This window comes from Cannabis sativa, chromosome 5, assembly GCF_029168945.1.
Source record: "Cannabis sativa cultivar Pink pepper isolate KNU-18-1 chromosome 5, ASM2916894v1, whole genome shotgun sequence".
NCBI lineage: Eukaryota > Viridiplantae > Streptophyta > Magnoliopsida > Rosales > Cannabaceae > Cannabis > Cannabis sativa.
Window position 1 is genome coordinate 4037877 of NC_083605.1, and position 13025 is coordinate 4050901.

At 28.3% G+C, this 13025-nt stretch overlaps 2 protein-coding genes and 1 non-coding gene across 4 annotated transcripts; 2 read left to right on the forward strand and 1 right to left on the reverse strand.

Moving 5' to 3' along the window:
* Positions 1-4876: 4876 nt before the first annotated feature.
* On the reverse strand, positions 4877-5439 carry LOC115715596 (uncharacterized). The gene has a single exon (XM_030644241.2). The coding sequence runs from the start codon at positions 5341-5343 to the stop codon at positions 5092-5094; it is 252 nt and encodes an 83-aa protein (XP_030500101.1). The 5' UTR covers positions 5344-5439; the 3' UTR covers positions 4877-5091.
* A 993-nt stretch (positions 5440-6432) lies between these two features.
* LOC115717391 (thylakoid lumenal 17.4 kDa protein, chloroplastic) lies at positions 6433-9533 on the forward strand. 2 transcript variants are annotated; one of them, XM_061115276.1, is made up of 4 exons: positions 6433-6634; positions 6769-6895; positions 8090-8336; positions 9086-9533. In XM_061115276.1, exons 1-4 carry the CDS (start codon positions 6507-6509, stop codon positions 9307-9309), a joined length of 726 nt encoding a protein of 241 aa, XP_060971259.1. In that variant the 5' UTR covers positions 6433-6506; the 3' UTR covers positions 9310-9533. The 2 variants fall into 2 exon arrangements, with proteins under 2 accessions (XP_060971259.1, XP_030502217.1); XM_030646357.2 differs by having other exon boundaries at positions 6434-6630; positions 6765-6895.
* Positions 9534-11032: 1499 nt separating this feature from the next.
* TRNAG-CCC (transfer RNA glycine (anticodon CCC)) lies at positions 11033-11103 on the forward strand. The gene has a single exon. It is a non-coding gene; the product is annotated as a tRNA-Gly (tRNA).
* The last annotated feature ends 1922 nt before the right edge of the window (positions 11104-13025 follow it).

Below are 13025 nucleotides of genomic sequence, written 5' to 3' on the forward strand. Positions count from 1 at the left end.
TGAAAAAGATTGTAACATTGGTAAAATTGTTAGGATTAGGAGTGTAGTGGGACGGTGATGTGTGTGTGTGTGTGTGTATTGAGTGTTGGGGGCTCACATGCGAGCCGTGTGTGTAGTGGGATGGCGATGTGTGTGTGTGTGTGTGTATTGAGTGTTGGGGGCTTGCATGTGAGGCGTTGGGTGTGTTGTGTAAGTGTGTTCCGGAGATTGTAAATATAAGGTGAGAGGTGAATGCACATTGACAAGGGTGACGTTAGAGGAGGAATAAAGGGACAAGGCATGCAAGGAGAAAGCGTACAACCACGCCTTCTGAGAACTCTAGAAGCAAGGAGGTACGAGTAGCGACGATAATAGATCTGCAAGGTGTAAGGACCCGACCAAGGGTACGCTACAACCACTCTCCTACAACCTATAATCGGGGACCACACGCTGCAACTACTCTCTTGCAACCTGCAATCGGGGTCCACTCTCCTGCAACTGGGACCACATGCCTGTAACCGGGAACCATCTGACACCAGACAAAGGTACGAGGACCAAAGCCACCTCCAGCACATGCGACCTGTAGCGCAAAAGCGATCTTTTCCCCTTAGGACCACTTTGTATTCCGAGCCATTAGAGCCTATAAATATCCCATTCTTAAATATGAGAAGGGATTGGAAAATTATTTGGTGTAACTCAGGCCTTGAATGCAATAGAGAAAAATAAGTTTTAGACATCTTTTCATCTTCATCTTCATCTTCATCTCCATCTTAATCATCATCTAATTCCTAAGTTACTTTATATTTTCCGACCACTAAATTAGTTGACGAGTTCTCACCGTCAACAATACATATAAAAAGAACTATTTGAACATATATAAATAAAATATAATTAAATATTTCAACTCTAATTTGGTATAAATTAATCAAAATTTTCAAAAATTTGTAAAATAATTATAATAATAATAAAAATGTACCTCAAAGTGTAAGAAAATAAAGAGGCTCCTGCAAATAAAAACTAAAATAATGGTCGTAGTTGAATTTTTCATGAAATTATAATAAAAGTTAAATACAATTTTAAATTTTATATTTTTTAAAATTTATCGATTGAAACTTTTATTTTGTTAAATAATAATATGAACCTTATATTTTTTAAAAATAGTACAAAATTTAACAATAACTTGAACTGAATGTGTTATAATTAAATTGATTACATTTTCATTAAAAATTAACTTTTGTTTGATCTATTTAAATAAGATGATAAAAATTAAGCTCGTAATATTATTTTATATCATTTTAAAAATATAATCTATTTATTATTTAACAAAAACAAAAAAAAAAATTATTAATTTCTACAAAACATAAAGTAATATTTATCTATAATAAAATAAAACAAAATTATTAAAAGAAAACAAAAAAGCGAATATATTGCCGTTCTTGAGCAATGAATAAAGTTGACATAATCTTTTGGACCATACTATACTAGATCGGCTGCCCACTAATATTATTTTTATTATATAAAAAAGTAATACTAATTTCCATAGGAAATTCGAATTACCATAAACTCATTCAACTTTATTTTATCTTTATTATTCAATGAACATGAAAAAAAAAAAAAATATATATATATATATAACAATAATGACGATCATGAACTTCCTATGCAAAAAATGATGATCATGAATCATGAGTATAACCTTTTAATTTTCTTTTTATTTTAAAACATTTTCATAAAAGAAATCAAAATCTTTATGTTAATTGGTGTGTTACGATTTAAACGCACTGTGTTTTAATAACAAAAAGCACAATTAATGTCGTAATTTTATTATTAATGATTATTTTTTCGAAAATGATGCGATATAGTGAAACAAAACAAACCCATAATAAGGGTCTTAGCTGTAAACGGTATTTATGTTCGGCCAATAATAAGACCCTTCAATATGGTAATTATTTATTTTTTATTATTGAATGTATTAAATTTGGATTATTTTCCTAAAATGTTAAATTGTTAGAAAAAAAAAAAGCATAATAATAATAATAATAATAATAATAATAATAATAATAATAATAATAATAATAATAATAATATATCTCATGTGCCTAATGATAGCAAAGTCAAATGAACAGCTACCATAATCTTGCAGATCTGATTTATTAATTTTGTTAGTAATGTGTGACTGTGAGTATGTGATAAAAGAAATAATAAATATTAATATGAACAAACTATTTTTCTTTTTGAACAAATTAATAAAATATTTATACATTATCTAGTTTCACGTTCTTAAATTTTTAATAGTTGGAAGTTGTTGTTTTTTTTTTTTTTTGGCTAAACTCACTAATTTTTTTTGGATTTAGGCATGACTTGGTATGAGATCTGTGGTTTTGCTACTGCGATTAAGTTTTTGCTTCCACGAATAATTTTGTCTATGTAATATAATTTTGAGTGTCTTTTATTTAGAATATTGCAATCGATCTTGTCTTTGTGATATAATTTTTTTTTGAATAATTAGCTTTTTTAGTCCCTGTCCTTATGACACTATACTATGATGCCCCTTAATTTATAAGTGTAGTTAAAAATACCCCCTAAAATATATCAGTTGGAATAGTATAATCCTTCTATCTAATTCTGTTAAAATTGACTAAAGTTGACTGTTAAATTAATAATGTGGCATTATACATAGATAGTAGTTGAAAAATTATATACCATTAAGAAAATAAATTACAAGTCATAAAAATTACAATCACAGGAAAAAAAATGAAAAATAACATCCCAAAAAATAGAATATCATTACCTTAATTTTCCAAAAATCCCATGTTCTTTCTAGTGATATCCATCTCTTCAAATACTGTAGAATCCTAATTTTACACATTTTTCTAATTTGAACTGCTAAAAAACGATTGGAATTATTTTAATAAAATTATTTTTATTAAATTTTTTTTAAAAGGTTATGAAATCATTTTTTAATCATCTTTCATTGTCAGTTATTATGCCACCTCATAGTCAATTTTCCCTCTAAAAAGAGATGAAATTACTACTCTATCCTTTGTTATAATACCACATCATCAATACAAACAGTATTTTTAAACAAAATAAACAGAAGGACTAAATGTATGCATATAAAATTATACAAGGACTATTTGTAACAAGCTGAATAGATTAATGGGCATAATAGTATAGTGTCATAAGTACAGGGAGTAAAAAAGATAATTATTCTTTTTTTTTTTTAGTTTTTTTGTTGGTTTGTCTTATTTGCTATTCGATGGCTCATCATCAAATTATTATTGGTGGTTAAGAATAATAAATTTTCTAGTGAAAACTGTTAGTAGTACAATTAGCACATTATACAATAATTAATTGCTCAAGTTAAGAAGTTGAATAAACAACAATTTTTACCATTGTATTTTTTAAGTGGTTGAAGTAATGAATAAAAATACTGTAATTTTTTTTATTTAATTTATTTTGTCGAAAACAATCAATTAGTTGGCTTGTTATTTTAATTTTAATTTTCCTCACAAAACATATCTTGATTTAACTAATTACTATTACTTTACCGCGTCAAAAAAAACTAATTACTATTAATAAAATTTCATTATTTTTTTTTAAAAAATTAATTATTTTTCAAAATAATAATAATAATAATAATAATAATAATAATAATAATACATGCACAATATTCAATATCTTTAGCTTTTTTTTTCTTTGAATACAATCCATTACTTTTTACACTCATTTTCCTTTTTTACTTAACACCTTTTTCATTTACCAATACAAAATAAACAAATATATATTATTACATTACCCTACACTACACAAAGATTAACTTTAAAACCCCCTTTTTTTTTTCTTTTACTGTATATATATTTTAAAGTTACAAAATCTCAAAATACTCATTCTAATCAAATTCTAACTTTATCTTCATTATAAATGATCCAATTCTAACTTTACCTTCAATATACATAATGTACTAATTGGCTTCAACAATAATTTTACTATACATCTAAAGAAAAAGCATAATTCCAAAGAGCAGAAATATGGCACAATATTCATAATATTCCCTCTTAAAATTGTAATTATTTTTTGTTCACCAATCATGCACATAAAAGATATGACTCTAATACCATGTTGAGAATCATAAGATTACATTTTAAAACCAATTAGTAATGAATAGAATAAGACTCAATACTTTACTATTTATTTCATGTGAAACTAAAGACGGAGCCACTTTTGGCTCTAAAGGAGGCCATGGTACCTCGTAAAATTTTGGAGAATTTTATTTTAAAAAAAGAGTTTATGTATTTGATCTCCCTTAATTATTTTTTTTATCTTTTGACTCTCTTTATTCTTAACTCGCCTTATTTTTAACTTCTGCTTTTGTTCTGTGTGGGACAATGTCGACAATAAGTATTGTTATTAAATAGTATAATGGTGTCAAAAGTCACTTTTGGTTAGATAACCCTATACTTAATTATACTAATAATAATAATAGTGAAAAGTTTTAGAAATTCTTAATTCCAAATTATATTTTGGTAATTATAATTCTATTAATATTTTTATTGAAAAAAATATAAAACAAAAAATAAATTAGCTTTATTTTTAAACTAGAAATGTAAATGGTGATGGTCTAAGTAATATATTGAGCATATTAGCAAACATTACCAACAACACGGGTTTTTCATTAGTTAACCGATTAATTATTAAATTAAAATATGATTTATATCGTTTTTTCATTATTTTTTAAAATAATACAATGCTGAAAATATAAATTTACCACAATTATCCTTCATTAAATGCCAACATTCTTTATATGAAATCTCTTTTTATTAAAAAAATCAACAATTTGATTTTCAGGTTTCAAATTTCGATTAATGGCGGTCCAAGAAAATATACAAATCCAAAATCAAAGAAATTAACGATAATAGTAGAAATGAAAATTCTCAGAAAAAGCACACCATAATCAAGAAAAATGTAAGCAAACCAATACCTAAAACGAAAACAATTGGCGTTAATTTTTTTTTTCTGGTTTTTTTTCAATCTTTGATCATTATTACAAGCATTATATATATGATAATCAGAAAACCGAGAAGGAAAAAACCTCAATCGATGATCAGATCATCAGACAGGGAGGTTAACGACGTCGTTTTGAGGTCGGTGATCACTGAGATTAACAGATCTGGAAGCGGAGAGCATGAGTGGACGATCGTGGCTCTCTTCGCTGCCGTCGATCCCATCGTGATCGTCGGTGGTGGAAAGGTTGATGCAAGAACAACGCTCCAATGAGGCAAAGAAGGCGGATGCCACGTAGGCACCGACTATGGTAGCCATTCCGTTAAGCTTCTCGCATGTGCTCTGGCTCTGATTCTCCATTGATTGAAGAAGAAGAAGAAGAAGAGAGAGAGAGGTGTTAAGGTTAAGCTGAGGCGTTTAAGTGTGGAATTGGGTTTGGGTTTGGGTTGGGTTAGTTAGCTTGGCTAGCTTATCTCTATGCTTTATATATAAATATTAAATACCTCTTCTTTATTATTATTATTATTATTATTATTATTAAATTAAATTTTAATTGGCCTTAATTACCGTCTTGCCACCAAAAACTATTGTGAGATTATTGAATAAACTAATCACTCACAACACCACCACCGCCTCACGCGAGAATTTTTTATGATGATATTGTAAACGACATGTCGTTTATAATATTTGTACTCTAAAATTTTATAAATGTATATTTTAATAATTTTCATTTTATTTAAATATATTATATTTAATTAGAGTAGTTTTTTTTTTTTAAATTTTTTTATTTATATTCTTAAAAAATGTATTTATCAAATAAAATAAAATATTTTTCATATGATAAAAAAATTAAAATAAAAATTTTTATTAGGAAAAATTAGAAAAATAAAATAAATATTGAAAGTAGTGCCCTTTTCAAAAAAAAAAAAAGAAATTAATATAAAATAATGTGAGAAAAAAAAAGTTAAATATTACTTATTCTTAATAACATTACTTATTCATAATAATAATTAGAAATAGATTAATGTTGTTTAAACAGTTAATTTTTTTTTTTGAATTATTTAATTTTATTAATATAATAATTGTCCATGTACTAAATTAAATCGTATTTTTAAACTTTAATATGTACTAATTTATATTTTCAAATTTAACACATACTAAATTATAAGCTCTCAACTTTCATCGAAGTAAGACATTTGTTAATAAAATTAGAGAAAAATTATTAAATTTAATATTCTCAATAATTAAGAAAATTTGTAACCACTTAAAAATTTGAAACCAAATCTTAATTAGTGAAAAAAATTATATTCTATTTCTCTTTTCTTAATCGGAATAAGGATACAAAATCCAGCACATACAAAGACACCTAAATTAAGAAATCCGACGTGTCATGCCACGTAATATGCCACGTAATGTGAGCCAACGTCTCTCATTACCCGAGCAACAGCTAACGGATAAGAACAGAAACTCAGAAAAGGAAAAGCTGAGAGAAAAAGCAAAAGAAAATACCAAAAAGGAAAAGAATGGCAGCAACATGTTCAATTCCATTTCCCCAAAACGTTTTCAGAGACCGTTTCAACTCAGCCAAACGCCACTACTGTCTCACCCAACAACGTTTCTACTCACCATCTCGTGTTCTTTGCTCTGGCAAGTCTCTAAATTCATACATTTCTTTTTCATTACACCTTTATTGGGTCTCTCTTATATATGAATTTTATACTATAAAGTTTAGAACTTGGGTACTAATATGGATGGAAAATGAAAACTTTGTGTTTGTGAAGTTAGTAGAGATGGTCATCCGGAGGTGGTGAAGGAGAATTCGTCTCATGTAAACCAAATCAAGAATGTGGCTTGTGGGATTCTGGCTGTTTGGGCAGTCAGTACTGCCTCACCTGTTGTTGCAGCTAACCAGGTTTAAAACAATACATTTCACTGTATGGGTAATTAGTGAAAAATCAGTTTTTATAATCTCACATTGCTAAGTGATGATTTCTTTTCAGAGCAAATACACATTTGGTACCTAGTTTGTGTTTTGTTAAAATATCATGTGTTTTTATCTAAATACAAACTTGGTACTTTCTAATCAAATTTGATTAAAACCTTTTTATAAATATGACCAAATTGCACATGATTCATGTGGGTTTTGACTTAATTTAAGTCAGCTTACTTGTATTAATAAAATTTATTTATTAAATTTAGATTTTAGGGTACTAAACATGTATTCAAAATACCAAGCATTATTAAAAATAAATTAGTAGCACTTGTTGTGTCGTTGTATGGATGCCTTTGCTGACATTTTTTCTTGCTTGGGTCAAAGGATTTGAATCCCACCGTAGCCCCTTTTTGAAGGGATTATGCTTGACTTTTTGAAAGGCTAGTTTGTTTTAGCGGTGTCATGGGATGGAAACCATGAGATTATCGTTTATAACATGGCGACTAATTAGAATTTTTGCTCCTTGAACTTTGACATGTACCAAATTATGCCCTTGAAAGGTAGTTAAAAATGTCCCATGAATTATTGAGATTGTTAGATTTAAGGACTTTTGTTTAATTTTAGTAAAAAAAATCTAACATGAATGAAAATTCAGGGGGTATGATTTAGTACATGTCAAAATTCGAGGGGCATGATTTGGTAGATATTAAAGTCTGTGAGCATGATTTAGTACATAAACAATCACTGAAATAATAAAATTAAATGAAATTAGACAAAAGTCTTTAAATACAACAATCTCAATAGTTTAGGGGACATTTTTAACGACCTTAAAAGTTTAGGGGTATGATTTGGTACATGTCAAAATTCAGACAAAAGTTTTAATTAGCCTAAAATGACCTATGTTAATCTAGTCCGTGTGGAGAATTGTAGATAGTGGGGTTATCAAGAGTGTGTGGAATGAGCTCATCTTGTAAAAAGTTATCAAATCAGTGTTATTTTGCATATTGATTAAGAAAACCATTTTGTCAAGTAAGTATTGAAACAAGCTAGATTGCAAAGCAACTATCATAATATTTTGCCAAACACCTTACCATGCAGTTATCCAATGATTAGTTATTAGAAGATTAATGTTATGATTGTGTTTTTGGCTGAATTTGTTATGTTGAATGGCAGAGACTACCACCATTGTCTACAGAGGCGAATCGATGTGAACGAGCATTTGTTGGAAACACAATCGGTCAGGCAAATGGTGTGTATGACAAGCCACTCGATCTTCGGTTTTGTGATTTTACTAATGACAAATCCAACTTGAAAGGGAAAACCCTTTCGGCTGCGCTCATGTCTGATGCCAAATTCGATGGCGCTGACATGTCTGAAGTGGTCATGTCTAAGGCTTATGCTGTTGGAGCTAGCTTCAAGGGTAACAACAACTATTCCTTGTGTGTTTTTCTTCATGATATTTTGATTCAACAACATAAACACATTTAAATTTTGTTAAATTAACAATGTGACAATTATTTATTAGTTTAAAGTAACATACAAAATAACTTCTAAGGTCGTTCCTACAACTCAAAAATTGCATTACACAACCCCGAATTTCACATTTTCATGTTGTTAGTTTAACAAATTTACCTCATGAAAGTCGTTTAAGGTGGCTCTGTAACTTAAAGAATTGGTGGTCTGTAATTAGTGTGCTATTCACATTTTTATCTTTTATACTAATTTTTTGATACAACCCCTTTAATTTCTGCATGTAAATTTGTTAAATTTGATATGTTGTCTTTGCTTAAATTGGTCTATTTTCTAACAAATCAAGTACTAATACTTGTACTCTTAGGCCAAAGCATTTTCAGAGATTTTCTAGTTGAAACTTGAAATTTACACATCAAATGTTTTGAATTTATATGCTATAGGGATTGGAATTCAATAAGAATATTAAATTGCTTTCATCTATTCATATGTTTAGATGTTAATATTGTAATTATATATGTTGCAATATCCAATAAAATTTGAAGAAATAGATCCCACAAAACTATACAAACATGTCTCACTTTTTGAGTACTACATTTCATTTTTATGTGCCATAATGTGCAATATCGAATTGAAAAATGTAAAATCAACACATAAAAGAGTTTGGTGTTAGTGAGTTGAATGAAAATGTTGTTGCAGGTGTTGATTTTACGAATGCGGTGTTGGATCGGGTTAATTTCGGAAAAGCTGATCTTGAAGGAGCTTCATTCAAGAACACAGTACTATCAGGGTCAACATTTGATGATGCAAAATTGAAAGATGTAGTATTTGAGGACACCATTATAGGTTACATTGATCTTCAGAAGATTTGTAGAAATGAAAGCATCAGTGAAGAAGGAAGAGCTGAATTGGGATGCCGGTGACCATTCTTTCTTTCATTGTCCTAAAACAACAACACTATATATGTATCTAAGTAAGTATATCTTCTTTTCAAGTAATCAAAATAAAAAAGATAAAAGGCTGAGAGAGTGGTGTTCTTAATCATAGTTTTGATTATGTAAACCCAATTTGTGTTTTGGTTCACTTATATGTGTCCTTTTGTTTTGACAAAATATATAGAGGAATGAAATTTACAATTCGTCATTTATATATAATGTGTCTCTGAGTATTTTTATTAGACACAAGAGATTACATTAGAGTAGTTAAGAGTTATTTCCAGTATAAATATTTAAGCTTAACTTCTAGTTGTAAATAAATACTAAATTTAATTTTTGACGGTAATAATACTTAAGTTATAATTCTGAAACTTCTGTAGGTATATTGATGTTAAGTATTAAGAAAATGACTCGTGAATAATGACGGTCAAGTACTTATAAAGTTTCATAAATATAACTTAAGTATTATTATCGTTAAAAATTAAATTTAAGTATTTATTTGTAACTAAAAGTTAAATTTAAATATTTATACCGTAAATTGTTATTATTTATAATATATGTAATATTTTTTTCTCAAAACTTCATCAAAAAAGAATAAATTATGTGAGATTTAATACTAAATTGTATTAATAGTGGCATTATATTTTGACACTAGTATTAGCAATTTTCAATATCTTTAACTTTTAGGAAAAATAAAAATTCCAAAATTTATAATAAAATTTCTTAATTTTCTCAAAAAGTTGATAAAATTTAAAATATGCATTATGATATTAAACATATATATTTTTTTCTTTATGCAAAGACATTTTCATTAAGAAAAGAAAGAAAAATGGTTTTATTTTATGAATTCAAATATTTAACATTTTGGCTGGTCAAGCACATAGTGGTACCATCATAGTACCTCCCATAATAATCATAATCATTAATTATGCATACTGTGGTGATTTAAGTTGGTTTTTTTTATTAATGATACAAACCTCATTATATCAAATGGGTTGGACAATCGAGTGTAAACCAAGTAATTATGTAAAGTCAATTATAGTATTGCACGAGTTGATATTATTTAATGGGTAATGATGATTTTTGTTCCAAACTTTTACATCAGTTAAATTATGTTATTTAAATATTTTAATTCGTTAAATTTTTTTTTTGAACTATTAAGATTGTTAAATTTAAAAAGTTTTGTTCAATTTTACAAATAGAATCTTAATGTGGATGAAAGTTTAGGAGACGCGATTTAATACATGTCAAGGTTCAGAGATATGATTTGGTAGATATCAAAGTTTAAGGGTACAATTTAATACATAAACAATCGTCACGTTGATAAAATTGAAAAGAATTGGACAGAAATCTTTAAATTTAACAATTTTAATAATTTTTTTTTTTTGAGAAATTTCACTGTTATTAAAACTGGCAATCGTTTACAATAACAGAGAAAATAGGATTTGGGATTTCACCCATCCAACAGACATCTTCATCCAACTCGAGAGCATACTTAGCTAAACCATGTGCGACTTGGTTAGCATTTCTCTTAACATGAGAAATAGTTACTCCTGAGAAAAAGGATAAAAGACAGCTAATATCTACATCTCGCAACCTCTCAAGTTTTAACAATTTTAATAATTTGAAAATAATTTGTATGGTTTGCGGTAAAAATCCTAATTAGCGTTATTTATGATCATTTAATAAATAATAAAACATTTGACATCAAGCGCATCTGGTGTAGTGGTATCATAGTACCCTCCCACGGTACTGACCAGGGTTCGATTCCCTGGATGCGCATTTTAATATTTTGTGAATTTTTACTTTTGTTTAACAACAAGAAGAAGTTTTATAATATTGACTAGTATATATATAATTGGGTGATTTTACAATGCACTCCCTTAAAAGGGATGTACTGATGTACCATTAATTTGTTTCGGCATTCAGACAAAAATTTTAGTTTAATTTTTTTTCATATTCATATACGTTATAGCTATTTAAGATATCCTACAAAATTTTGAAAAATTCGAAATAATTTATAATATAGAATATAATGTTCAAACAGTCTATTTTACACGCGTATAAAATAAAATAGTCACGCGTGCAACACACTGTTTAAACATAATTTTCGGCGTGTTAAACTTTTCCAAATTTCTTAAAATTTTGCAGGATGTCTTAAATAACTATAACGTACATGACCATGAGAAAAAATTTAACTAAAAAATTATTTCGGATGCTAAAACACATAGGGGTGCATCAATATATCTATTTTAAAGGGTTGCATTCTAGAATTTTCTTATATAATTTCTAGAGAAATTTTTAAAATAATTTTGTTCCGAAAATAATAATAAATAATTAAAAATTAATTTTTAATAACTATAAATAAATTATAAAATAATAGACTAATAATCTCATCACAACTATAAATAAATTATAAAATAAATAAAAAATATTTTATTATTTTTACTGAATAGATATTTTTGCAAATAAAAAAAATTCAAAGAGAAAATAAATTTTTTTGCTGTTAAAGTATTTATTTTTTAATTTTGGTTTATTATATAAAATTTTATATTTTCTACTCATTTCTTTCCTATAATGAAAGAAACCACTTGCTCTTTTTTATATTATATGTGATGACTAGCGAGTTATTTTTTCTCCCATGTAAGACCCATATATTGATTTAGGGTTATTTGCGGCAAAACCTCCTATAGTGGACAGGTTTTTGCAACTAACCCCCTAATCTAAAATTTTGGTAGTAAAACTACCTAAACCACTAGTCCGTTAGCAGTTAGCCCTTTCCATCTATTTTTGGCTGTTAACTGCCATGGTGGAATGTCTACGTGGACCCAGTGTACACGTGGCACAATTTAATTGGTCGACATAAATAAATATTTAAAAAAAAAATTACAAAACTATTTACAAAAATAAAATAAAATAATAATTAAATATTACAAATTTTTTTTAAAATTAAAAATAAATAAAATAAAATAAGTTATTATTATTATTTTTTTTTTCTTTTCTTCTTGGATCTCTCTGGTTCATCCACCATCATCACCATAACTATCATTTGCATTATCATCCACAACAGACCACCATCATCACTACAACTGCCCATCTCCATTACCATCCATGATCGATCAACAGCCACAATCTATTCCTTTTATCCAAATCAACACCAAAATAAAATTAAAAAACAATTCTATTTTCATATCTAACCTAAAATACTCAAATCAACTAAATAAAACTCTAATCCCTCATTTACCTTTCTCTCCCCCAGCCACCCACACCGCTGCCTCCCATCACCGACGATCAAAACGAAGGCCACCACTATCCCGCCTCTTTCCGTCGAAGCTCAGCTTGAGAAGAAGGAGAGATTCAGCGAACCCGGCCCAGATCCGACTGACCCCGCCCAGATCTGACCGGACTCAACCCAGATCTTCCCATATCCAACAGCCACCTGCAAGAAGAAGAAGAACAAATACAGTTAGACGGGCTGGGCGAGAAGAAGAAGAAGAACAGAAAAAGAGATGAAGAAGATGAAGAAGAACAAAAATAGAAAATAATGAAGAAGATGAAGTGGTGGTTTTCGGAGGATGTTGGTGGTGGTGGATGCCGATTATATGAAGAAGATGAAGAAGAAGAAAAATAGAAAATGGTGGTGGTGGTGGTGGTGGTGGTTTCGAAATTGTTGGTCTTCGTGGGTTTGATTAAGGAGGAAGAAG